The sequence below is a fragment of the Podarcis pityusensis genome, assembly GCF_964106645.2.
Source record: "Podarcis pityusensis genome assembly, chromosome: 5".
NCBI lineage: Eukaryota > Metazoa > Chordata > Lepidosauria > Squamata > Lacertidae > Podarcis > Podarcis pityusensis.
The window spans coordinates 4,724,102-4,752,062 of NC_138032.1; the positions used below are offsets into that span (position 1 = coordinate 4,724,102).

Below are 27,961 nucleotides of genomic sequence, written 5' to 3' on the forward strand. Positions count from 1 at the left end.
TAAAGATTATCGTATCGTACTAGTTCTATATCCTCTGCACTGACTAGCAACAGCAGCCCAGGGAGTCTTTTCCCATCCTTACTTGGAGATGCAGCCAGGGATTGAATCTGGGGGCTTCTGGATGAAAGGCAGGTGCTCTGCCACCCACCTTCAACCTCTCTGGTATATGAAGGAGCAGTTATCCTTCCTTCGCAAGCCTCCCCGCTCGTCTAAGCAGAGAAAACCCTCCCTCCATTCACACCCTGCACCATGCCAGTCTCCGGCCTGCAAATATCGTTTTTTATGTCCTTGTCTTTGGACTCAGCTGGTCAAGGAGGGGATGAGCCAGAGAGGATTAAAATCTCACCTGGACCTCCGAGTGGTAGGAATGTTTGCTTTTTAATTCAGAAATGTTTTATTTTAATTACATTATGTAATAATATCAGTCTATTTTACAAGTTTAAGGAGCAAAGGGGTGCGGGAGGGACGTGATGATGTTTGGGCCCCCTATGTAGAAATAAAGAGATGGAATGAATTGAGAGAGAGAAAAAGACAGAGACAGAGAGATAGGAAGGGGGAAGGAGCGAGAGAGTTAACTTAAAACCGAACTGACAAACAGAACAATGGAGAACTGAAGCGTTTTTCCAGCCTGCCAAGGAGGGGAAGCTGGGGTACTAAGATACAGAGACATACAAAGGATTTTTTAAAAAACCTAAACATAATTTACAGTCTTGATCCTTCATGCCCATTTGGGTCTCTAATAAAACAGAGTCCTCCATCCCTCTTCTACCCCCCACCCCATTCTGAGCAGATGGTGACACGCCGTGTTGCAGCTCGGCCTCATCCAGCCAGAAGAGCAGAGAGAATGGGCCAAGGCTGCAACTCGCGCCGAGCTGGTCCCTGGGCTCAGCGCCTACGGGAAGAGAGAGACAGAGAGAGAGAGAGATTCTTCCACGGGGCACTTTTTTGGATGTGGGCTGGGGATTCGGCACCAGGAACCAGGTGAGGGGGGAGAACTAAACCAGGCCCTTGCCCCGCCCTGCCGGGGCCTTCTTTCAAACGTAGAACAGTCTTACTCTTGACGTGCTGACGAGGAGGTCGTCGTCGTAAAACTTGGTTTCTATGATAACGTTCCCGCTGCAGAGAGAGAAAGGGGGGGGGGCGTCAGGGGAGAACAAGAAGCGGAGAATCAAAGGGCTGCTCTTAAAACTGCAAGCTAGAGTAATGGCTTATGAAAATGATGGACTATGGTGAAATGAACTGCCAAATTAAGAGGACATAAGGACAAAGTGTTTAAGGAAGAATGGAGACTACTGATGGATTATCTATCAAATTGTCACCCCTATATGAAGTCGCGGGCAGGATCTGAAATATAAGCAGTGGATTATTGAAAGATCTAACGGTGGCGGGGTTTAGACAATAAAAATATACATGCTATAGGTAAAGGTAAAGGACCCCTGGACGGTTAAGTCCAGTCAAAGGCGACTATGGGGTTGCGGCGCTCATCTCACTTTTCTGGCCGAGGGAGCCGGTGTTTGTTCACAGACAGCTTTCTGGGTCATGTGGCCAGCAGGACTAAACCGCTTCTGACACTGTGATGGAAGCCAGAGCGCACAGAAACACCATTTACCTTCCCGTCGCAGCGGTACCTATTTATCTACTTGCACTGGCGTGCTTTCAAACTGCTAGGTTGGCAGAAGCTGGGACAGAGCCCCAGGAGCTCACCCCATTGCGGGGATTCAAACCGCCGAACTTCTGATCGGCAAGCCCAAGAGGCTCAGTGGCTTAGACCACAGCGCCACCCGCATCCCATCTATGTGCTATAAAACAGCTAGGAGCAGAAAACAAACATCAGGAAAGGAGGGGTGGGAAATCAAGAAGAGATTTTGTATGCTGAAAAGAAAAAATGGTACGTGATGATAAATGCTTTGAAATATCTTTGGAGACTTGGTGTAAAACAAACCTACATGCTGGGAGGCAGAGATGCACTGGGGCTAAGCAACACCTGCTTCTGAGGTGCCTTCAGGCAAAGGAGCTCCCAGGAGAGCTAACTGGGGTAGGTGGAAGCCTTCTGAAGGCCTTCCAAAACAGGTGCACACATCCCACTGCAGAACATAGGAAGTGTCAAAGACATCTTAGACCAGGCCAGGCTCACTGAGTAAGAAGCAGGTTTGCAGGCCTCAAGGCTGGGGGAAACTCTATGATTGGAAGTGCGAGAGCAACGCCTGAACTCTCAGACGCCGCGTGAGCAAGATTTCTATGTGTGGTACGCTGGTTTGACATCATCTGATAGGAAGTGCCTACATAGGGTGGTGATATTTCGGTGATATTTTGCTCTTTGTGTCCTGGAGTGAGTGAATTCCGCTGGGCATTTTCAACATTTCACGGGCACTCCGTGTAATGCACTTAGAATCAATCATAGAATCACAGAGTTGGAAGAGACCACAAGGGCCATCGAGTCCAACCCCCTGCCAAGCAGGAAACACCATCAGAGCACTCCTGACATATGGTTGTCAAGCCTCTGCTTAAAGACCTCCAAAGAAGGAGACTCCACCACACTCCTTGGCAGCAAATTCCACTGTCGAACAGCTCTTACTGTCAGGAAGTTCTTCCTAATGTTTAGGTGGAATCTTCTTTCTTGTAGTTTGGATCCATTGCTCCGTGTCCGCTTCTCTGGAGCAGCAGAAAACAACCTTTCTCCCTCCTCTATGTGACATCCTTTTATATATTTGAACATGGCTATCATATCACCCCTTAACCTCCTCTTCTCCAGGCTAAACATGCCCAGCTCTCTTAGCCGTTCCTCATAAGGCATCGTTTCCAGGCCTTTGACCATTTTGGTTGCCCTGCTCTGGACACGTTCCAGTTTGTCAGTGTCCTTCTTGAACTGTGGTGCCCAGAACTGGACACAGTACTCCAGGTGAGGTCTGACCAGAGCAGAATACAGTGGCACTATTATTTCCCTTGATCTAGATGCTATACTCCTATTGATGCAGCCCAGAATTGCATTGGCTTTTTTAGATGCCGCGTCACACTGTTGGCTCATGTCACATTTGTGGTCAACCAAGACTCCTAGATCCTTTTCACATGTACTGCTCTCAAGCCAGGTGAATACAGCACAAGATATTATGGGCTGTCCCGTGAATCCGCTGGATGAAATAGCAGAAGAACGTTGCCTCAGGAGAGTAAGGAAAATTCTCAGGGATGATTCACACCCTGGCCGGCACTTTCTTGATCTCCTGCCCTCGGGCAGAAGATACAGAAGCATGATTAGTTGCACCAACAGGGTAAAGAACAGCTTCTATCCGTGGGCTGTTAGGCTGCTGAATGAAAAGATAACAGGGCAACTGACTTTCGGGTTTGGTGGGTGTGCGGCAGTAAACGAGGGGAATTAAGACGAAGAGAGCTGAGTGGGGCCTGCTCGTGTAATCTCACTGTATACAAGTTGTACAAGGGACAATAAAGTATTTCAATTCAATTTAAATTTCTAGTGGGTGGTTCAGGGTGCACAGATCCCTCCCTAGGCTCTGCAGAAGCCAATTCGTCTGCTGCACAGGGCATTGAGCTCAATGGTCTGGAGCATAATTCTGACCCCTTCGGCCACAGAATAGCTTTACACTGGCACCACTGAATTTGACATGCTTTGTCAGCCCAGCCCGCTCCACACTCCAGGCAGCCCTTGGATCTATCTTTCTGCAGTGTGTGTTATATGCAGGGCTTTTTTCCAGCCGGAACTCAAGTCAGCACCTCTCAGGTGAGCGCCACTGCCATTCTAAGGGAGGGAGGGAGGTGTTCATGGTGAGCTCCGGCACCTCTTTTTCAAGAAAAATGGTACTAGATATATGTGACAACTCACGTTAGAACATTAGCGGTCATCATCTGTGACTCAGGAGCGGCCTCTATCAAGGACTGCCAAGTGTTTGTTGAGTTGGGAATCACAAAGCCAAACTCAAAGAACCATTCTGTAAAGGGAAGAAGGGGACAGTGATTGCAAATGCTCTAATTCCATCTTTCTCTCTCCCCTCACCCCCGATATCACCCACCTAAGCAACAGACTGGGAAGCAAATCATAAGCTTTATCTGTTGCAGAGAACCATTTCTCCCAATCTAAGATCTGCTTTTCCTTCCATATTGTTAGACATCACCTACAGCTACTCACAGAACAGAACATTACCTTCTAGACACTGTCCTTTGAAATACACTTTCTGTTCCAGTCGGAATTTCTCCATCTGCTCAGTCGAGGAAAAGTTTAGCTCCCGAGATACAGCCTTGCATTTCAGAATTTTCTTAGGAACTCGAGCTAGCAGAGAGAAAGGGGGAAATTAGATTATCATTCTGAGTAGTAGGACAAACCCTGCTGTTGCCAAAGGCACTGAGGTCCAAAAAGAGGAGAAAAATACACGTCCGACTTTTGTGAAGCAAACACATGCAACAGGTTATAACTAGGGCAGTCTGATGCAAAAAAGGCCTGGGCTCTTACACCTCTAATAGTTGTGTAGGAAAGGAGAGTTTGGGGTTTGTTTGCTTTTTAGCAATTAAAGGTACAGGAGCCCTGGGCCTCTTTCGCTCCTACCCACCCCAGCTGTAACCTCAAGCACTTTCAGACCGACCACTCATCTGATCTCCTGCATCAGGAAAGTGACCAAGAAAGGAACCATAAATGACTAAATGCCACAAATGACTGAAGTGTCATAAATGACTAAATGCAGTGTGTTGGTCAAGCAGGCTGGGCTTACACTACACACACGAGACAATCAGGACTAGGGCTGGGGGTTATCTGGTTTTCAAAATTGTGATATATCAGCAGCTAAATACCACAATATGCTGATATGTTACAATGTCCGGAATGTACCTTGGCTGCTTAGAGGAGGAAGAAGAGGCGAGATACATCCCCCAGCCCTACTGAGCAAGCCCCAATACCTCTCCGGGTTACACGAGGCTTCCTTAAACTGCTCAGCTGGGGGGGCAGGAAGCTCCCTTGCCAGCTCAAAATGTCTGATACTGGTATTGCGATCTGAACGCCATATATACTGGTTTCAGACAATTTACCAACATACAGCCCAGCTCTAAACAGGGCAGGCGCTACTAGACATTTTTTGGCCCAGCTGCATCACATAATTTTTTCCTAAGACAATGGTTTTCAAAGGGTGTTTGCAGCAACCTCAAGGCCCCTTGGAAACTTATGATTGAGATCAGCCACCGTTGACAGACTTCCCTGACCGGCAGCAGACCTGTCATGGCTCTCCCGAAGCATGCGGCCACAGGGAAGATACTGAGCATGTTCCAGGAAAGGGAGAGGGCAGGAGGCAAATTGGACTTCTGAAATAGGTGCTGTTCATTTCTGACTTCTAGTTGCTTAAGGGGTACCATAGTTCCAGTCTTGTTTCCATCTGGTACTTTTCCTTTCTCCATGGCTGATTTGCACATGGACTCCAGTCAGTGGACTTCAGGGGTCTAAAGGGTAAAGGCCGACTCTGGGGTTGCGGAGCTCATCTCGCTCTATAGGCCGAGGGAGCCGGCGTACAGCTTCTGGGTCATGTGGCCAGCATGACTAAGCCACTTCTGGCGAACCAGAGCAGCGCATGGAAACGCCTTTTACCTTCCCGCCGGAGCAGTACCTATTTATCCACCTGCACTTTGACGTGCTTTCGAACTGCTAGCTGGGCAGGAGCAGGGTCAGAGCAACAGGAGCTCACCCCATCGCAGGGATTTGAACCACCGACCTTCGCCCTAGGCTCTGTGGTTTAACCCACAGCACCACCCATGTCTAGTAAAACCCAAATTGGACCCTGCAAGCCTGAAGGCTGCTCATGCCTGTTCCAGGGGCCCTTTCTTGGTTCATGTGGGGAAACAGGAGCCCCCAAAGGTCTGTTCAGCGACTCTCTGGAAACTGCACACTCTCTAGACCCTTCCTGCGAATGTTCTGCAAAGGCGGCAGCATCATATCAGAGAAGTGGATGCAGAAGGCGTTCCCTGAGGACAGAGATGATTGGAACCACTGTTCCAAGGGTCACTTCAGGCCACGAGGGCTTCCCTCCACAAAAAGCGCTTCCATGAAGTAAGCTGCTTATAGGTCTCTGCGTCTAACCACTGAACCTGCATCTTTTTCAGGGTACATGGTTCTGGGCTACCAAACCAGGCTTTCCATACTCAGCACATGCTGAAAGAACAGACCCAAGCCTTGTGAACCAGCACAAAAAGTGCTTAAAGCTTCATGACTCAGAGACGCCACCAATCAGACTCAGGCCATTGAGGGTCAGGAGAGTTTCAATGATGTGTTCTTGATGAGCGCTGCATCAACTGGGATTTTGACAATGTAAAGAGGGAGAGGAATGTGACTACCAAGTTCCAAAAGGGAGAGAAGTCCCCGTGATTCCAAAGACAAGAAGCCAGCACGGGCAAAAAAGGTATTACTGAGTTATCTTTGTGGCTGAATCCATTCCCTGGGGCGGGGGGGGGGGGGAGGCGTTAATGACTTCTTTTAGCCTTTCAACTGAGGCATGATTCAGGAGGTATCAGATCCGCTTTTAAGTTATTAAGGTTAGGAACAGTGATTTCCCGCAAAAAGCACTGCATAAAAAGGCCAAGGGATCTGCTAAAGTGGATCTTGGGGGGGGGGGGGGAGAGAGCAAAGCAAAAAGCCAGATTAATGGCTTGCCAGTGCGCTGGCCCCCATCTGGCCTCACATTACTAGACATGTCCACAAATATCCTTAGCAAAGCACAAAATGCTAGTACAGTAGGAAGGGACAAAAAGGCCCCGGAGAACAAAAGGGGTGGGCTTTCTCAAGCCGTGGAGGGTCTACCCTTTTCCTCCCTTTTTGACCGATTAGAATTTCCTGAGTCCGCCAACACTGGCTAAGCTCACAAAGCAAGAGTGAACACTTAGGATTGCTTCACACTTAAAGCCAAAGTTGGTGTGTCTTCCTAGATATACACCCTTGCTCAAGAACTGCATCATCCTGGAAATATCTCACTGAATGACAGCGTACCTCACCTTTCGGGAGTAAAAAATTTAGATGGCAAGCCAATCTAAATTGCATCCGTGTATATAAGACGACCCACAATTTTGAACATAATTTTTTAATAAAAAACCCTAGCCTTATAGACGGAAAAGAATGGTATATGGAAGTTTATTTAATATATTTATTAAATCTACTACTTCCTTACATTTTAAGGCCCTCTGCCGCATATATATATCATGATATATTGAGATATTGTGATATTTAGCTGGTGATATATCGTTATATTGAAAACCAGATATCGCCCAGCGCAAGACAGCACCCCATCAAACAGTGCTGAACCTGCTCAGTATTTCAGGATCCTTCACGCACAAACCACCGGGAAGTGGCTCAACAGTACCTTCGTGCTCTACTCCAGGGATGGAGAGGTCTTCTGTTCCTTGCCAGAGAATTTTCCCTGTTTCTGCATCACGGAGATTCATCCAATTTCTGTTTGGAAGGTAATTAAGGAAAAAAGCAGCAGCATTGCGGAACGATACCGAGCACGCCCTTATTCTAGGGACAAAGGCCTCCTGTGGCACCAAGAATCAAATGGACCAAAACTGAAAATGAACAGCAACATGCAGCTCCCATGAACAAAGGAAACTTCCTCATGTCAGGCTCCCATATCCATCTAATCCAGTATTTTCTTTTTTGGCATGGGGTTCAGGGAAGAAAATGGCCCCACACAGGCTGCCTGGTCCTTATTTTCAAACTGGGGATGCCAGAAGTGAACATGGGACCTTCTGCATGCAAACCATGTGCTCTAACTCTGAGTACAGTCCTTCTCCACACAAGAAATCATGGCTGCTTTGACTTTTGGAGAGTGCTCTCCCACAGCAGCTGAGGGAAACTGAGCAACATTCCTGTTGCTCCAACTACAAGCTGCTTTTTGAATTATTTTTTAAAGTATTTCTATGAAGCCACCTTATACTAAGTTCAACTAAGTTCATCTAGATCAGCGGTTCTCAACCTGTGGGTCCCCAGATATTGTTGGACTACAACTCCCATCATGCCTAGCTAGCAAGGCCAGAGCTCAGGGATGATGGGAGTTGTAGTCCAACAACATCTGGGGCCCAGAGGTTGAGAACTGCTGATCTGGACCAATACAATTCAACTCTGACTGTAGCCACTCTCCGAAAGCTGCAATCTTTTTAGCTGGAGATGTCAGGAGAGTGGACCTGGCATCTTCCGCGTACGAGGCAGGGGCTCCATCACTGAGCTTGCAACCTCCCAGTTCCTACTCCCAAAGGTTCAGCAGAAGGCTGCTGTTTAGGGAAGCACCAGTGTTTGGTGAAGTGGATTTACACCACAGAGCTTGTGATACAGGCTGCTCTCTCTTTGGCAGCAGAAACATCTTTCAATAGCTGCAATTCTTTTTTAGAAAAAGGAAGAAAAGAAAACAGCAGTCGAGAAGAGCATGAGCAAAATGGGCCTTGTGTACATACAGCTGACCAGGAACAATACGCAGAGGGGGAAATCATTCAGAAGCAGGTGAGGAGGAATGACAAGCAGAGCAGGTGACGCCTAGCAGATCTAGTTAGCTGCCTAAGTAACAAGGAAGAAGGTCGGCAACTGAAACATGTCCTGCGGTGCAGAAATCAGACATCTTGAACCAGAGCCACATGTACGGTTATCTCCTAATGTGTTTAATTGGATTAGCCAGTCTTCTACCTGAGCGAGAGAAAGGCTGTCTTTAAAAATAGATTCTTATCTCAAGACGAGCAGCCGGGACCTGTAGGCAGAATCCAGAGCATTAAGTATCATTAAGTCACTGAGGCCACGTTAGTATGGATATTTGAAGGAAGACTGTCAGAGGAGTTTGGAGGAGAAGAAAAATTGTACCCGGGAGTGGAGAAACCTGGGAAGTGGAGGAAGAAACCACAAAGCAAATGCAACATTCAACCCAGAAAAGGTGTCTGGCTACAGACAAAGGTCAAGTAACCTCCAATTCCTCAAGAACTGACTGCGATGAGCAGCATAAGGCAAGGGAATTCTCCTGCCTCCCAAATGAGCCATGTCTCACTGCAGTGCCCTTCCAGGGCTGACATTTAACTTGGTTTGTGCACACACTTATTATTGTAAAATCTCCCCCCACCCTTCAATCACAGGGACTCCCAAGGTAGCCAACAGCAGAAAGGCATAAAATCAATACGAAACACAGCTAAGTTTAAACAAAGAAAACAGTCAAAACCATTCGGCAGCAGCGATGGATTCCCATTGAAAGCTAAAGAAATAAACAGATTCTTTGATTGTTTCCTAAAAGTTATCAAGCAGGGGACCCAGTGAACTGGTCGTGGGAGAGGTCAGGTGCCAAGACCAATGTAAGTCTCACCCCTCAAGGATACTCATCGTGTTTCAGAAGATGGAAGAACTCTGACCAGGATGCAGAATGTATTAATAGGTGACCTGACCGGCTGAAACACAGAACTGAGCCTGTGAAATGCAATGAAAGAGAACGGCAAGCAGAGAACACCAACGCAGCCACCACACGAGATCATTGATGGCCTAAGTTTTTCTCAACATCCTCACCATCAAAAAGAAAAGAAAATGTCCAAGGAACCGTGGTGCAGTGGTTGAGGCTTACCCAGCTGGCGATGTTTGCAGCCATGGGTTCAAAGCCCATGTTCTCTCTGGCCGAAGGGGATATGGAAGCTACACCAGAAAACTTGCCAAGGGGGACACAGCTCAGGGACACAGCATGCGACGTGGTCCCTGCAGGAGGTCCCACATTCGATCCCAGGCATCTCTAGAGATCCCTGGAGCCAGCAGCAGGAAACACCCCTGCCTGAGTAGCTGCTAAACCGAAGCAGGCAGCAGGGAGGCTAGGGTAAGGTACCTTTCAAATGTTCAGATATTTTATTCTGTACATGTAGTAAATCGATTCAGAAGTACAAACTTTCTCTTGCTTTGTGATACACTCAGTTTGCATTTCTCTAAAGAACCTTTTTTTTCCTGGGATACGAAGCCTCCGTTCCCACATCTCCATTTAATGCAGGACAGCTGAGGTTTTGTTGCAAGCCACGTTCAGCTCTGCATCCAGACAGGCCAAATTCTGGGGTAAGAAGAGCTTAATTCTGCAATCCAAACTGAGCAAGTTTGCTTATTTATTTACTGCAATTTGGCACTGCTTTGCATAACATATTCTGACTCCCCCCCCCCCATGGTTAGGAACAAGGAGCTAAGCCAATCACTCAAAGCCCACCCCCCAACAACTTGAAACTCTTCCTGCTCTTCTAAGACTCACACTCACATTCTGCAGCACTCTGAAATTCTTTCCACTGTGTTAATTTAAGCCTGGAAGGAGCATGGACAGGCCTTGTCTGACCACAAGTATGGCAAGTGGGGATAGACTGCTTAACCCTTTCCCAGCTCCAAACTGTCCTCTCCAAGGTGCTTTTTCAGATCAAGGGCCCTCCATCTCTCCTCCCTGCCTGGGAAGTAAAAACACAGGTCAGGGAGGAGGAATTGAGATGGAAAACCAAGTGGAGGAGGGGTTTAGTCTCTCTTCACTCAGCCTTCTGCTATTTGGACATAGCTTACTTAGGATGCTTTGGGTATTAAAAAATGCAGAGGAAAGAACTGCAGAATCCTACATAATCTGTTAATTTAAGATCAAGATTTCAGCAGGCACGGCCCCCAAACATTTAACAATGGGATCATCTATGAATCTACTTCAGTGTTTACCAAACTTGGGGCTTCAGCTGTTTTCAGACTACAATTCCCATCATCCCTGACCACTGGTTCTGCCAGCTAGGGATGATGGGAGTTGTAGTTCGAAAACAGTTGGGAGTCCTAAGTTTGGGAAACATTGGTCTACTCAGGCTCTAGAGAGCACAACTGCATCTCCAATGTGCTGGCAGACGAACAGACTAGCTGGAAAAAACAGAGATCACATGAGTCCTGAAAAGATTAACAGCCACTCCCTTTTTGCATTTAAGCCTGAAGTGCCACATATTCCCCCCCCCCCCCCAGACAGTCCAGGGAGTTGGATGGAAGGGGAGGAAAAATATCGGCTTCCAGCCTGCAATGCATTTGTACCAAGTCCCCTACCCTGCACAGCAATTTCTGCAGCCATCACTATTAAACCACTAACATTATTAGACTGTAACGGGAGGCCAAGCAGAGAGCAACAGCGAATGCTGCAGCAGATGGATTTCAGGAGGGAATTGGAACTGCTCCAGACGCATCCATTGTCCTTTAATTGCTTATTTTCTTCCATTTCCCACTCCAGGGCGAAGTGAGGGCTCAGCTAAGAGTGCAGCTCCCATCAGACACTTCAGCCTGAGATATCTGCCCATCACCAATTCTGCATAAAGACACCCTTAGAGCTTGAGTGATAAACCCAAGAAAAGGAAAGTATTATTGACAGAATGGTTCTCCCAAAGGGGAAACATGCCCAGGCAGAATGAGACCTCAGCACTCAGGATGTCTCCAGAGTCTATGGAAGCCCAAGAGTCCCAAAAAGGTTCCACCAAGGTGCTGTTGCTGAAGCTCATTTAAAGGGAAGGAGCTGCAGAATGGATCCAGAATTGCGCCCCACCCCACTGCATTCCTGCTCCTTCAGGGATAGTACAACCCTGTCCATGGCAGATAACTGACCCAATTTCTCAGATCTGGTAATAACTCACACACAGGGCTCCATCTTGCCAGGATTCAAGCTCAGCTTACTTTCCCTCATTCTGCATGGCAAGGCATCTCCTGATGCAGATGTTATGGAGAAGAAGAGCTGTGTGTCATCAGCATACTGATGGCAGCATGTCCCAAAATTCCTAATGACCACTCCCAGCAGCTTCCTGTAGATATTAAATAGCGTTGTGGACAGAGTGGTTTCTTGTAGGACCCCACAGTGTAACAAACAGGGAGACATAAAGCACTCTCTCAGTGCTACTCTTTGGACTTGGTCATGATCATGATTGCGGGAGGAAAGGGATGCTAAGCACAAAATAGCTGTTGGTGTTCATGCTCTTTACTGAACGCCATGATTTCATTTCAGCAGAGAACTCACAACACAAGCAATGTGCAGCCAATTGAGTCAAGGGATTTTAAATTCATCATCGCCCATCTTTTAAAGCAATTCCCCATTGCACTTCTTCACCAACACCTGCCCCACTTCCTAGGAGCTCAAGAAAGCGCTCCACGCTCAGTGACTGGTCCAAAGCCACTGGCCAAATTTCATGCCCTCTGGGGTCCAAGTCCCACGTTGAAAGGACTTCCATGTCAGAAAGGAAGGCAGCTTAAAACCCTCTCAAAGGGTTCAGAGAAGGAGATTCACAGTTCTCTGTATTCTGGCCAAGTTGCATACCCTTAATGCTCAGCCAAAATAGAAGCCACCGTTTCCCAGCCAGCCCCTGTTAATCCTTGCACAACCCATCTTAGATGAATATGGGGAAAACACAACATGCAAAGTAGCAGAGCTGGGAGGGAGGGAGAGAGTCAAAGACATCTGCAAGAAGCCTAGATGACTGGGATTTTTCCAGCCTTGCATATGTGAAGTGGAAAGATGATGTAAGAGGAGTAGGAAAAAGCTGTTTCAAAGCCTTAAGACACCAGCCTCAGAATTTTGAGCGTAATATAGTCCATTTCCTTAGTGGCAGCCTCCAGCGTCAAGGAGCCTGGTTTCCAACCTCAGCTATGCATTCAATCCACCATTACTCTCTTCCTTGCAGTTTCCAGGAACACCCCCTGCTCATTTCTTGCATCATGCACTCAACATCATGCCCAGCTTTGTACCCTCACCCTGGTCCTCTTCTTAAGGCAAAGGCAGGCAGCCCAACCCTGAGCTGCTTGGGCTTCTCAGCCTTTCCTCCCTGCATTGCCACAGAGATTTTCCAAGGCTCCTTCCAATCCGTTTCAAAACTTCGACATTCCTGGCACCAGAGAACAAAATCAGAGACTCTGGCAGAACAAGGACACTGAGGAGTTTCTCCAGGAAGCCAGCTGAAGACAAGAAAGCTACTCCAGAAAGTTGCAGCTATCCTAGCTGGCTCATTTGCCCGCTTCCCTCCAGAGGGGTTCAAAGGCTACAGCCTGACCAGAAAGAGGAGTGGGGTGTTTAGACATTATGCTCCAACAGAACTATTAGAAAGTGATAGCAGTGATATGTATGTGTACATGCAGGAACATCTTATAATGCGATCAAACACATGGTGTTGTGCAGTTTGCCACAGACAGAAATACTGTACCAGAACAGCAAGTATCTAGCTAAGCCTTGAAGGATAGGGGCAACTTCTCAACTCTCTATTCTCCAGTCAGGTGTAGCATAGGTTTTCCCACTCAATACAACCACTTTTCAGATAGCAGACTGTATAGTGAAGCTGGCACCTTCTAGCCTCAAGGTACATGTGTTCTTGGGTAAGGTTATACAGTGGTACCTTGGTTTACGAACTTAATCTGTTCCGGAAGTGCGTTCTTAAACCGAGGCGTGCTTTCCCTATTGAGGCCTCCAGCCACTGGTGCCCTTCCACCGTTCAGATTCTGTTCTTAGACTGAGATAAAGTTCACAAACCGGGACACTACTTCCGGTGTGGTGGAGTTTGTAAACCGAATCATTCGTAAACAGGACTGTTCTTAAACCGAGGTATATCAAATCCACAGGGACGGGAAGGAACAATTTCAAATGAGGAAATCTTTATTGCTTCCCATTCAAGAGCATTTCCCTTCCTTCCCTAGCAAGGGGATTTGTGGACAAAGTCTTTCTTTACCACAAAGCCTCCCAGAGTGGTTGGGGAAACCCAGCCAGATGGGCAGGGTATAACTAATAAAATTATCATCATTATTGAAGGTAAATGCAGCTTATATGACCTGCCAGGTTATGGCTGATCCTAGCCCAGAAGATGCTAGAAAACATGAGGCCGATTCCAGAAAGACAACTGTGCAGCACTCTGTGTTGATCTTGCTGCAACAGAGTTGTGGCACTTTTCAATATTAACAGATTTGGTGTCACATAAGCATCTGTGGGTTAGAAACTTCACCAGATGCATGAAACGCTGTCCTCAGCTGGTGTGTGCACTCTCACACACACTTAAAAGTGTGTGTGTGTGTGACAAGCTGAGAGGCCAAAGGCCATGGCATATTAATAGCTGCTGTAGGTCTATGCAGAACCCAAATGTATGCAAGATAAGAAGAGAGTGACTCTTTCACAACAGCAGCAATTGACAATAATATACTCTTTCCTGTTACTCCGCACTAATGATTATCGGCAAATCAGATTTATTCAGTTCAGGCTTTATTGAAGGAGGCATTTCCTTCATGCTGCAGCTTTTAAGTTATCAAAAGCATGATTAGAAAGATAGCATTATCATCAATTACTGCTGTTGTGAAGAGGTCAGTATTCTGATCTTGTACACTCTGCGACTGCAGCTTCCGATCTTTCCCGGAAAGGCCATCGAAAGGGAGGCCACTGCTGCTGGTTCTTTTCTTTTTCTACACGTTTGTGATGTATTAGCCAGCCAACTGCAGAGAATGCTTCATGCACCTGATGAAGCGGATTCCAGACCACAATAAAACTGTCAGTCCGTGAAGCGCCACAAGACCCTTTGCTCTTTTTAGAAAACACCAAGAGATTTCCGTTTGGCAGCAGCGCTTATCTGGACTGGGTCCTATGTCAACTCAGGGAAAGTACAAGCTGGTCCTGGCCCCTTTGAGGAAGTGTTGTGGCTCCATAGTGCAGCCCATGCTTTGGATGCAAAAGGATCGCAGTTCAATCCCCGGCATCTGCAGGAAGAGCTGGGAGATGTCCAGCCCAAAGCCCAGAAGAGCTGCTGCCAGTCAGTGTGGACAGAACAGAGCTGGATGGGCCAATGGTCTGACTCAACCCGAGGAAGCCTCCTAGGTTCCACATCCAGGATCAAAAGACAATCTTCCCCGCAAGAGTTTTGTTGGCCCAGAAATGGAAGCAAGAAGAAATCCCGACGAAAGAAGAATGGCAGACGAAATTAATGGACTACGCAGAATTGGATTAAATGACAGGAAGGATTCGAAATCTGCGGGACCAGAGATTCACAGAAGATTGGAAGAAATGTACGAACTATTCGAAGAGCAACTGTAATCAACAAATTACGCTAGTAGAAGTTTTGTAAGGAGGAATATATGAAATATTGCAAAGAAGAGAGATATTACTATTTAAATGTAATAGTGAAAGTTAGAAATGTAAATTAAAGGAAAAGTATTGGAAAATTTTCAGATGTGATTGATGGAAGCCAAAAAAATTGTATAAGATATAAAAGTATGTTTAATAATTGTTGAAAATGATATGCTAAAAAACTAATATTTTTCTTTTTTAAAAGGACAATCTTCCCCGGAAGAGGCAGACCATGTCGTGCCATTCCTCATCCTTTTGTTCTTATCGCACGGCACACACGAACAACTTTGGATCTGCTGGCAAACACTCAGCAGGATCTTCACCTCCAGAAGCAGCGACTGCCCTGCTCCTGAACAGCAAAGCAAGGATATTGGCACCCTCCCTGCCAAGCATCCTCAGCACACCTGGGAGAGAAAGCATGGCAGAATGCCAGTCTCACCAGGGAGAGCTGCTTGTGTCACTTGCCAAGTGGCACACTGCTACCATGGCAATAGGTGCCCGAGGAGGGAGGCTCTGCATCATAAAAAACAATATGGGTAAACATGAGCCAGAGAGCCACCGCATCACCAGGCAGAAATGGGCGTTATCTTACACAGCCAGATGCTGAAGCAAGCAGTTTCAAATGTGAGCTCCTGGCAGCTGGAATTGCTTTTCCCCTCCACAAAAGCAGGGCTACCCTTCTGGGAACATGTCAAAAGGAGTGGTGATACTGCGGCAGGGATGCTAATAAGCCTGTGAGGGTCGGTATTTGCACACTGAGCAGAATCCGAACTGTTGCACACTTCCTTTGCCCAGCTTTGATGTTTCCTCTCGCTCGCTCCCCCCTCACACCCCATTCCCAGAAGCAGACTAGCCATTTACATGAACACATTTAGCAATGCAGAGTGGTTGAAGTTTGACACTTTATCCTGCTAAAGCCGTGTATTAAAAGGATAGTTCCAAGAGCATGAAATGTACACACACTTAACACGCACCTTCAATCAATTACCCACAATAAATCTGGATTCCAGGCAAGCCCAGAGAATGCAGATGGGCCTCTTGTCCTTACAGATTTAAACTTATTGAAATTTCACAGCGGACTCACACTGAGCCCTGGGCTGCTGCAGCATCTAATGAGCAAAATAAAAATTCTGATCAGGACTGAGGCAAGCACTCCCTGGGAAACCTATGCCAATGCTGCAACGGGCTTCTATTTGCTGACGAAGCACCAAGGCACGACAGGCTGCCTGCCCAACATTCCCAAGGAAGAACATCAACCTGGACCGTACAGCACGGCTGTGCGTGCTTTGCACTTAAAAGTATTAAAATACTATGGGAAAGTAACCAAGTTACTTTATTTATTTCTATGGGCTGTAGTTCAGTGGCAGATGCATTCTGTAAGCCCCAATGCCATGGCCTGATCTGTTGTGGTGTTACAGTGAGCATGAGTTCTCACAAGGGCATCAACTCCTGGGCTCTGCATCTGATGTTGCAGGCCCACCTGCTGCCACTGACTCAACTGCTCTGGTATCAGAGGGTCTAGTCCAGGGGTCAGCAACCTTTTTCAGCTGTGGGCCGATTCACCGGCCCTCAGACCATGTGGTGGGCCGGACTATATTTTTTTTGGGGGGGGGGGAATGAATGAATTCCTACACACCACAAATAACCCAGAGATGCTTTTTAAATAAAAGCACACATTCTACTCATGTAAAAAACACCAGGCAGGCCCCACAAATGGCCCAGAGATGCATTTTAAATAAAAGAACACATTCAACTCATGTAAAAACATGCTGATTCCCGGACCATCCGTGGGCCGGATTGAGAAGGCGATTGGGCCACATCCGGCCCCCAGGTCTTAGGTTGCCTACCCCTGGTCTAGTCAGTCCTGAGGATTTTGGGGGTGCAGGGAACTAGAAAGTGAATTCTATGTGAAATTTAACCCCTCACTCCCTTAGGCTGAAACCCCTGGTCTTTGTAAGCACAGATCATCTGAGTGGTATCTGAGTGTTTTGTGAGAAAGGAACAGAAAACTCTTCCTGCAAGGCAGGATATTTGGTGGATGAAGGCACACTATTAGGGCTGCTCTATGCTTGCCTTAGGGCATACAGTGGTACCTCGGGTTAAGTACTTAATTCGTTCCGGAGGTCCGTTCTTAACCTGAAACTGTTCTTAACCTGAAGCACTTTAGCTAATGGGGCCTCCTGCTGCTGCCGCGCCGCCGGAGCATGATTTCTGTTCTCATCCTGAAGCAAAGTTCTTAACCCGAGGTACTATTTCTGGGTTAACGGAGTCTGTAACCTGAAGCATATGTAACCTGAAGTGTATGTAACCCGAGGTACCACTGTACTACTCTTAATTTTACATACAACTTCAAAAGCATACTTGTGGCACTAAAGGAAACCTACATAGCCCCCCAGAACTGAACTAAAAAAAAACCCTTCCCTGTCTCAGGCCTCGTTTACCTAGGCTATTTCGGTTTAACTCATCAATACTCTGTGTTTATAGATACCTAGGTATGAGTTAGGAGTGATTAGGAGTCCAGATTTGTTCATGCTAAAGTACACAGCTGGCAAACAGGAAGTCCAAATGGTGGCCAGCACAACAGCCAGCACAGCAGTATGCGAATCAAACTTCAGAAACGGAATCATAAGCAGCAGTCCAGGGAGAGGAAAGTACCTGCACAAGCTGCCCTGTTCCAGTGGGCAGAAGAAACCCAGAACTGACTAGCTGGACTGTGGGTGCCAGAGACACTGAACCTTATGCCCACACTAAACAGCTGTCTGCATCAGTCCTCATATCCAGCTAACCTGAAGCTCATTTTCTGAAGCCTTGACAGTGTTTTGCCCCCAGTTTAAACTTCCACTCCCAGACATCACCATATGGCACCTTCTCTCCCACCAAAACTATGGCACCTTCTCTCCCACTGGACTAGAGTCTTGCTTGCAGCTACTGGAGGTATGCATGTGGAGGAGGAGCTGAATCTATGTGCTTCATTTCCACCTGAAAACTTAAAAGACTTTTCATCAACACAGCCACCTCAGTCTTTGTTAAGCAAGGCCTAACCAATCCTTTCCTCGGCTGTTGGCAGCTGTGCTCTAGTGAAACATTTAAGCGGACTTCCTTTTTCTTGTTATTGGCCAAAGCAGCAGCCCTAGGAGACTCAAATGTCAATATTCTGTTAGACGGAGTAATAAATTCCATGGATTGGAATGACACCTTGAGGTCTAAGCCTGAGCTCATAGGCAACATACTGAAAAGGGGCTTCTGAAAGTTAAGAAGCTGATCGTTTCTGCTGCTGCCCTATTCAGAGTGATAACAGCCATCTGCAAGGGAGGAAGAGAGGAAGTCAGGGACTGAGAGAATGGTCCCTGAGCAGAGCAGGCACAGAGCAAATGGGAGAAAGATGTGCTGGGAACTAACCGGTGCCAGAATGCTGTTGGTCACCGAAGGCTCAAAAGCAAGATGCGTTCCTCCAGCCTTTGTTTGTGGGACAAGCCATTCAGAAGTTTGAACTGACACTTCAGAAACAGACAGTGAAGATTTTCTCTGCTCTGCCTTCAAAACGGCACACGGCACTTGCGCTGTAGTCAGCCTTAGCTAAGCTCACACTGTTTCTACAGTGTCCAGGGGGAATGGGGCATCTCCCGGGCATTGCTGTAGTAAGCCATTCACAATCAAGGCAGGCTCACCCTGTCCTTAGAACTAACGACACACACAGAGAGACATTTAGTCCTTGCAAGGCTAATGCTGCAGGTGTTGAGCATTTTTGCGAGAGGCAAAACAATACGTCAAGAGCGAGACGGCTCCCAAGAAAGCGACTGCGCACTGTGGTACTTATTTATGAACCAGCCCATATCAGACGTTTCTGGTGCCATGCCAACCCTGCTGCCTTACACATTCCTGAACAGCGTGGCCGTTTGTTCCACGTTCTACAGACTGAGAGTTGTGAAGGAAACAAGAGCGCGGAGAGTCCCCCTCTGCCAACAACCCCCTTGAGAAGCCAGGAGCTAGAGAAAGAAAAGCCTCATTCTGCAGGAGAAGGAGCACAGAGGGGAGTGACTAAGACGCTGGCAGGATCTCACGCCCCAGCTCTCGCTGGCTTGCTCCAAGTCTCATCCACCGAGAGAAAAGGCTTGCCGTGTGCAAATGCTAGCCACAAATGGAAATACGAGGGTGGGGGCCCTGTGGCCCTCCAGATATTGTTGGATTACAACTCGCATAAGCCCCAGCCAGCATGGTGAATGGTCAGGTTTGGTAGATGTTGCTGGACCACAGGTGCTCTATCCCTGTATTACATTTTAGCCCCCCACCCGAGTGCTCTGTCACTCTACCCTCACCCACCCCCGGAAGATCAATTTAAAGAGCTTGAAAATTGCAGGTGGGAGTAATTGGAGAGCTCACTTATGCTTCTCACACAAGCCATCTGTCCACCTTCATTCCACAGAGAATTGCAAAGTACTCCAACCAAGCAAATGCTATTCAGCTTTACCTTCAGCGTTATTCATGTCCCCTTTCCCCTCACAACACAGATTCTATTTAGTAGTCATTCAAACAGCAAACATGCTCAGTTTGAAGTGCACTTTGGAAAATATTATTTACACCTTCTAGTATAACTGCGATCAATATCAACACATTACGGTGCACATGTTTGAAGCACCTCGAAGCTATTAGCCTGCATATGTCTCTCCCGCACCCAAGCAGACACAGGGATGGCTTTAGGATGAAGCAGCCTGTCTGCTCAGGGCACCAGAGTTTTTGCTCTACATCAAGAAGCAAACGCAGCCTTGCAAAGCGTTCGTGCAAGAGGGTTGTCCACTCCCCTCTCTCCACACAGCACACCAGCCACAGCAGGAAACGGGTCTCATTTCCCAACCACTGTGGGTGCAGCTTAATTTTCAGGAATGGGGGGGGGGCAAAAGAAGTGATTGTAGGACCCAATACAACAGTATGTGGGGTGGAAGAGGCAGGTCAAAAGATCCTGGAAACATTAGGAAGGGGATTTCTCCTGTGGCCAGGTGAGAAGCATGAAAGGGCTAAGAGACACAAAGTGGGGACCTCTGTCTCGGTGGCCACAGAACCACACTGCATGGGCCACATGTAGAAATGGAATGCCGTTCAAATATCCAACCCTGGCTGCCAAAGTACGAAGTTCAAAGGTCCCTGGTCCAAGCTGGCAACTACTGGTCATCCAGCCATTTCTTTGCCTGCCTTCGGCACTCCCTGCATGGCCTTAAACCTCCTCAGGCAACTCAAGTGAGCAACTCTGTGTCCTTGGGAGCAAGGAGTCGGCAGAATCTGCTTAATCCAGTTTTTGCTAATATTTTGGGAAAGGGCATTATCTGCTTTATTTACCAGGCGTATGCTCATAGCAATCATCAGAAGCATTTCCGTCGGGCACTTTAGTGGAAGACTTATGTCAGATTAAAAGCTCAGCTTTCCTATGAGCTGCTCTTTGGCAGGGGCTTGCCTTGAAATTCAACCATAGCCGAATCCTCTGCTTTTCAAAGGAGGGGGCACTGTTCACTTAAAAAGTCCAATCCTGCACAGATTCAACCCCCACCCCACCCCATCAGGGTGGTGGTGGTGAACCATGCAACTCCCATTATTTTTCACTGCACTCCCCAGAAGGATGTGCCAAGGTTCTGCCTGCTCTACCTAAAAGCTTCCCAAAATTTCAACTAGTTTTTGCCATCTCACAGGCTTGTTACATACAGCAGTCACAAGCCAGAGCGCCCTATTCAAACTAACGTTCACTTACCACATAACCCATATATTCAGGAACAGCTCAAATGGCATGAGCTGAATGGAAGCTCCTGCAGCCAATCGGAAGCCGCACCTTGGTTTGTGAACTGTTTCAGGAGTCAAACGGACTCCTGGAACAGATTAAGTTTGAGAACCAAGGTATGACTGTATAAGACTGAAGCTTTTTGTTCAGTGTACAGACACAGAAGATGAAACAAGGAAGCACCATAGCTCGGTAAAGGGTGCACACGCTTCAAAGGCAGATGATTCAAGGTTCAATCCCGCGGTCTCAGTACTAGTCTGAAAGACCTCTGCCCAGAACCTTGGATCCAGAACCAGACCAGGAATCATATCAGTCAGCTCCTTACATCCATAAGAATGTTATAGTCTTGGTGAATACTGAATCCCAAATTTTGTGTCTGAAAATTCAAGACCTAGACTGCTGAAAGTTGACAGACAAGCTAAACATGAAAATCAGCGCTCACTAACACATGCCTGAAATATATATCTATTTTTGGGTTATCACAGAATTCAATGTGAGCTGGTGAGCATATAATCCAAATTAGCTTGTGCCAAAATTCCAGGTGTGCGTGCACAAATATCCATGGTGGTGGTGGGGGAGTTAAAGGAGATAAAAGCGGATCAAAAACAGCTGCGGAAAAGAGCCAAATGTTTAAAAAGATGACAGCTGTACGAGTGGTTATGTTCCCAAATGCATTCTGAGAATCTCAGTCTCTTCATCAAGGAATCCTTGGGAGACTGCTTGGATTGAGGGTGCCTTTTCTTGCAGCTCATCGGCAGTCTAAGAAGCACATATGTCAGTCCTTTGATAAATGTCTCTCCCTTGCCCTCACACCCAGAAAGCATTGGGATCATACCCACTGGTGCCTCCGTCTCCCTTCTACTGTGTTTGAGGAACTTAAAAACACAATCATGTTATTTCCCTCCCAGCACGACTTCTTCCACTTTGGTTTCCTTCCAGCGGGGGCTACTTCCAGCGTTGGGAGAAAGAGGCTGGGGAGAGGCAGTTTCAGGGGAAGGCACAGAACTCCTCTTCCCAGCTTCTCACACTGTACTTTCAAACCCACCTTTGTAGGGATTCTCAGCAGCAACCAAATTCTGCTATATGAGTCTGTTGCCAACACCTCCCATTTTGGCCTTAAGAGGCTGACCTGTGGATCCAGAAACTGTACTTTGAATCTTGACTACACCATGAACAAATCAGCAAGTCACATTTGGTCAGGCTCACCATCTAATTGCAATATGGGGATAATATCAGCCCACCTTATTGGTCTGTTGTAAAGCTCACCATAATATAGTCTGCATGAAGCGCTTGAAACACTCAAAAGCACTATATTAGAGCTAAATATTAGTACATAGTAGTAGTAGTAGTAGTAGTAATAGTAATAGACGTATTGATATTGGAGGATGCCCAACCAATTCCCCATGCAAGTCAGAAGCTAAACACACAGTTACACAGATAAACACATGTGTAAGTGGTTGCCTGCCTGAGGCTGTTGGCTAAGGAATTTCATTTTTAGGAACCGATTCAGTTGTCAGTCTTGTTTAACATCTGTAGCACACAGAGCTCATGGCTATACTTCAGAAATAATTCAGGATTTACACACAGTAGAAAACAGAAGTATGGGGATCGCGCATTGGCCAGATGGCTATAGGTACAACCTGTGTATCTTACAGAAGGCATCCCAAGCACCACCATCCACAGAACACCAGCTGTATGTAGGAGTGACAACTTGACCCACATTTTGCAGGGAAGATTGGTCAGCAGGAAGAAATTTAAGATGGCTACAGAGTCATTTTACCAGAAATCTCAACCAGGTGCACAATCAGATTCTTCAGGTCACTTGGCAGGACCATACGGAGAATTGAGTTTCCACAAGGTGAGAGAACTCGACCAGGGCAGCCTGCTCACCTCGCTTGCACAGACATAGCCGGAATACGGCAGTCGGAAGCAACGTCCAGGCTGAAATCACTGAAATGTCTGGGAAAATCCAGACGTATGGCAACCCATGTAGGAAGTCTACATTTTGCTTTGCTTTTCTTTCTTTTTTGAGATTATCTTCACTTTTTGAAATATGGCAACCCTAAGTAAGATAGCAATCAAGTATGAGCTGGCTGTAGGAACCCTCACTTCAACAGCTACCAACCCACAATCTGCTTCCTTATAAAAAGGAGCAAATTCTGATTCACACACAGCTGTTTATTCAGACCTAACACACACCAGGGCATCATCCCATGCACGGATCTGCTCTCAGGAGGCACACTTTTGTGGGTTAAATTGTGCATGTGGCAGTGGGACATAAGTGGTTGCCCACAGGCTGGTGAACAAGCAAATGACCACACAACTATATTATTTTACATGATTTTTATCTCCACCCTTTAGCCCCCATCTCCTACCCCACTGAAAGGCTCCCATAGTCAGGCTCAGAATACTGAACAAAAGCACACAACCAAACTGTCCTCAACTCTTCTGAACCCACATCTTCTCTCTTAGAGCAAAGCCCAACCAAGCAGATCCAAAATACCACATACACAAATCCCATTAAGTGAATATTTAAATCCATGGAGTCTGGGCCAAATTATTCAGGCCCAAGGTTTATTCCCACAGAACATCGCTGCATTACTACTGTTACAGGAAGGAAATCACTGTCCAACATGACTGAGTCAGAGGGTGGATTCCCTCAGCTATGTCTATATTCATCATGTCTTGAAAGAAAACTTCCTGAGCGACGCAGAAGTAAATAGCAGCAACTGCGAGAAAGTTTAGAGGACGGTGGCATCAACTACACAAAGAAGAGTTCTGGAAATCCCTGAGTTGGGAGGGTAGTACAATAATAGGCTCTCTCTGGAGTCTCCCACCCAACATTCCTGAAACCTCCTGCTTTGAAAAAGCCTCCACTGGGGGCAGAGGGAAAAGAGAAGAATCAAGCTTATCCAATCCTCGCTAATGTCACTTGCTTCCAAAGAAATTGGGCGAGAGAGGAAAAAAATCAAGGGTGGTTGACACCACTTAATTTCTGGAGGGAGAGAGAACTGTCAAGGCTCATAACTGCTTGGAACTTGCCTCATGTGACACGGAAGCTCTTATGTCAGATGTGTGGCATGCTGCTGTTTAGTGGTACAGTACTCTGCCTGCTTGCAATTTCACATTTCAGAGCAACGAGCTCTGGCACCAAAAAGGGGAAAGGATGGAAAAGGACGGATGGACAAGCACAAAGTTTTAAGGTAGAAGTGAGCAACTCGCGACCTTCCAAAAGTTGCCGGGCACCAACTCCTGCCCCAGCTAGCATGGCCAAAGGTGAAGGAGGATGGGAGTTGATGTCCAGCAACTGCAGCGGGGACACAAGTGCCCACCCCTGATCTAAGGCAAGGGAGAATGTGAAAGCTCGGTGAACAGCCCATGCTTCAGCACAGCTGAACTGCAGAGAATATACTGGTGGCTTTATCTCTTCTCTCAGGGCATGGCTTGCTTTCCAAGAGTACAGCGTCAGACTCAAGAGGCTTCCTATCAGAAACAGCTTTGTTGGACAGCTCCACCGAAGCCAAAAGGACCAAGGTGAGCACACTGCAAGGACACCAATCCTGACATGGAAAAGCCACAGCACAAATACAAAAATCACAGAGGAGGAATCACATCAGGAAACTTACAAAGTAAGGCTTTGGTGTTAGCAAGCTCTCACTGTTAGGAGGGTGTGTGTGATGGATGTGAGAAACTTCTCTCAGTCCCCAGATAAAGAAGGTTCCCTGGCACTATTTTCAAAGGACACCTTGCTGGCAAGGAACTCAAAATGTGGTCTTTAAACTTTCATCAAGCCTTCAGTTCTTGCTGACTATGAATCTTCTCAATCTATCTTTTCCACACCTCCCTAGCTCTGAAAAACATCAGGAAACAAGGGCTCATAAACAAGGGCTCCATAAATTGGTAACCATGATGCAGAGTCTCATGTAGTATCCTGGGGCCTACATGGCAAGTTACAGCTTTTTCCTCTACAAGCTAGTTCTTAGTTCTCATAACCAGAAGAAAAATAATGAGCCACTTCTGCTAAAAACTGAGGTCTGGCCTTGCAGGTGAATTTCACAGTTACTAGATTGCCCTAACATTATACTAGTCCACCAACTGACCAGTATACTGGTCCATCAGCTGAAGATCTTTTGCAAAGTTTTACCTCTTGGTCACCTGGAAGAAATTCTAACTCATCATAGGTGACCAGGTGGCTATTTAGAAGCCTAGCTGACCATGCACCCAACCAAGTTCCTAAAAAAGAAAAAACTAATAACCCCATATATACTGCAAAGTGAAATAACTATTGAAAAGTCAGGGTAATTTCAAGAGCAGTGCAATGAAATGTGCCTCTGCCAGCTGGGAGTGAATAAAAACTCTTAGAGACATTAGAGAAAGGCCGCAAGAGTTTCTCAGGAAAGTTATTTACCCAGCGTTACTGAGCCACTCCCTATGGATACTGACCTCTGCCCTAGAGAAGAACCATTCCACTCCTCCAATTGTCCTTTTTCCAATTGTGAACACCAAACAAAAACAGACCGCCACAAACACAATTGGGCTAGAACACAGGTTGAGCAAAGCATACCAATCAAGTACAGGGGTCATAGAATCATAGAATCATAGAGTTGGAAGAGACCACAAGGGCCATCGAGTCCAACCCCCTGCCAAGCAGGAAACACCATCAGAGCACTCCTGACATATGGTTGTCAAGCCTCTGCTTAAAGACCTCCAAAGAAGGAGACTCCACCACACTCCTTGGCAGCAAATTCCACTGTCAAACAGCTCTTACTGTCAGGAAGTTCTTCCTAATGTTTAGGTGGAATCTTCTTTCTTGATGAGGTTCTGCTTCAGCCAGGAAACCTGTGTTTGAAACTTCCCGCAGTTTAGTAAGCTCATTTGAGCCCACTTTGCGTGTGATAACAGTCCCCAGGCTGCCCAAATGTGCTGTGTTCATACTCAAAAACAAACCAGAGAGGCATGCCGTCCACCTCCTGCATTCTTGGCAACACAAACCATACTGGCCAGAATTCCCATTGGAGACGAAGTACTGATCCCCACAAATGCCTCCTTCTACCAACTACAGACACTCAGTTCTAATGCATGGCACCTCCCTGAGCTGGAAGTCTGATTGCTTTATACCACCACCATTCAAAACAAGTGGCACCAAAGACAGCAGGGAGGGAGACGCTTTTGCCTGCAGGTCTAACCAGGCCCACCAGTTCTCTCCTTTCGGCTGCACCCACCTACTTGATACCTAATATCACACTTGGCGCTAGGCGTAACCAGTGCTCCTGTTTTTTGGAAAAAAAGGTGCTGGCTCTTATCATGAAGGTGTTACAGTAAGTGCCACACTTTTAACATTTGCGGGGAAAGGTGCTGGTACTGATACCCTTGAGTGCTGCCAGCAAAAAAGGACTGGGTGTAACCTCCCGGGTCCTCTGGATTTTCGCATCGCCAGCAAAAATAAAGTACCTGTTTACATGACGCTGACACAAAAGCTTTGTTCATATACCATGTAAAAGAATGGATTTCCCCTCTTTCTTCCCCTCAGACCCATGCTGCCCGTAGCATTAGAATTTCACTCTGAAAACGACTGATCTGCTTGAATGATTCTATGACTTGAAAAGAGAGACTGTGTGCGGTGTATTGTTGCCCAAGAAAAATCTTTTAATAAAAACGTATTATATATCTATATGGTGCTAGGTGGCACGCAGATAAAGATGTGCCTGTGACAAAGTGCATAGCACTTTGCAAACACTGGCAGTCAGCTGACTGTCATGCAGGATGTTGTAGGCATGCTTTCTGCATTTTTCTCTCTCTCATAGGTAAAGAAACAAAGGGGCAGGGAGAGAAGTGGCCATAGCTACTAATAGGTCAAGCCTAGGCATGCTTACTCAGAAGTCCATTTCTGTAGGTTTGATGGGGCTTACTCCTAAGTAATCATACCTAGAACCGCAGCCCGAGACAGCTCTCATTTGAAAGTACAAATTACCACCTCTCAGATCAGGCCGAGTTGGGCCCATTTGCTCAAGTGCTCTGGAAGCCCTTTCCTGCAATGCACCCATTCCTGCTCTTGGCACACTATGATCTGGATTATGTGGGTTAATCCCGCAGAGGCTCCCATCTATAGAATCTTGCAATGGAGGGCGATAGGGCCGGAGCCACAGCTTCTGGCTCTTTCCAGATCTCCAGTTCTTCTCCTATATGGAAGCCTTGCAAACTTGCCAAGCTCCAGGGCCCGCTGGCGCCAAGCCACAAACAGACACGTCAATGTGCTTCTGAAGCTTACCGCAGACCTCCTTCCAGCAGACTAAAACTGAGGAGCATCTGAAACAGAGGGAAAGTCCCCATCTCCTATTTCCCATGGAGAGTGCATAAGGAGGAAGGCTTGCTGCAGACATAAGACCATTCCCAAACACCCCCGAAGACACAAAACCGGCTACTGGCGCTCTCCCCATGCCAGGAACACCTTAAATCACACCCAAGTATATTCTACTGACTCGCTGAACACCCCCAACAGGCATGCCCCATTCATCCAAATACTTGCACACAGCTACAAGGGAACATTTACACACCCAGCTCCCCACGCCCCGGCCAAATAAATCCTGCAAGCGCATATCTCTGCAAGCACATCTATGGGTATTCTTCTCCACCAGCTAGGCGTACCAGACACAGGGCTGCAGAATTGGCTGGGACCCCGGCGGTCATCTAGTCCAACCCCCTCCAATGCAGGAATCTGCACACCCCGTAGTTACAACTCTTGACGCTCCCTCCGAATATCACGCCCCCGTGCATCCATTGCTTTCCCCCTCCCCGCGCTAAAACCGCCTATAATAATATTTAGCCATTACCGTATTTCCCCGTCTGGCGCGCCCCCCACAATCTCTCTACCGTAATTACCCCCCTTCCCCGCCCCCCCCCCCCCCGCCAAGCCAGGCCGGATACAGCTTGAACCCCCTCAGGATTTCCTTGGCGCGCTCCTCCTCCTGGCCCGACATGGTCCCGCTCCTCGCGGCTGGGCTGGGCGCCCCCCGGCCCGGCCTTGAGCTCCCGCTCTCGCTCCCTCACGGACCTGGGCGGGGGCGTCGGAAGGAGGCGAGAGCGCGCCGGCCCGGACCCCGCTGCGCCCGCCGCTGAGCCCAGACAGACCCACCAA

General features: G+C 47.3%; 1 protein-coding gene across 1 annotated transcript; it reads right to left on the reverse strand.

Moving 5' to 3' along the window:
• Window positions 1–359: 359 nt before the first annotated feature.
• On the reverse strand, window positions 360–27,949 carry PDE6D (phosphodiesterase 6D). The gene is made up of 5 exons (XM_081007556.1): window positions 27,751–27,949; window positions 7,341–7,429; window positions 4,154–4,279; window positions 3,836–3,941; window positions 360–1,116 (listed from the first exon to the last, which is right to left on the reverse strand). The coding sequence occupies exons 1-5, from the start codon at window positions 27,801–27,803 to the stop codon at window positions 1,035–1,037; spliced, it is 456 nt and encodes a 151-aa protein (XP_080863682.1). The 5' UTR covers window positions 27,804–27,949; the 3' UTR covers window positions 360–1,034.
• Window positions 27,950–27,961: the final 12 nt, after the last annotated feature.

Excerpts from the sequence above, each read along its gene's own strand:
- PDE6D (XM_081007556.1), bottom strand. The coding sequence starts at position 27,803 with ATGTCGGGCCAGGAGGAGGAGCGCGCCAAGGAAATCCTGAGGGGGTTC. Across the intron at positions 7,430-27,750 it reads ATCCTGAGGGGGTTCAAGCT|AAATTGGATGAATCTCCGTG; the intron begins GTATCCGGCCTG and ends CCTTCCAAACAG. Across the intron at positions 3,942-4,153 it reads CAAAGGACAGTGTCTAGAAG|AATGGTTCTTTGAGTTTGGC; the intron begins GTAATGTTCTGT and ends TTCCCTTTACAG.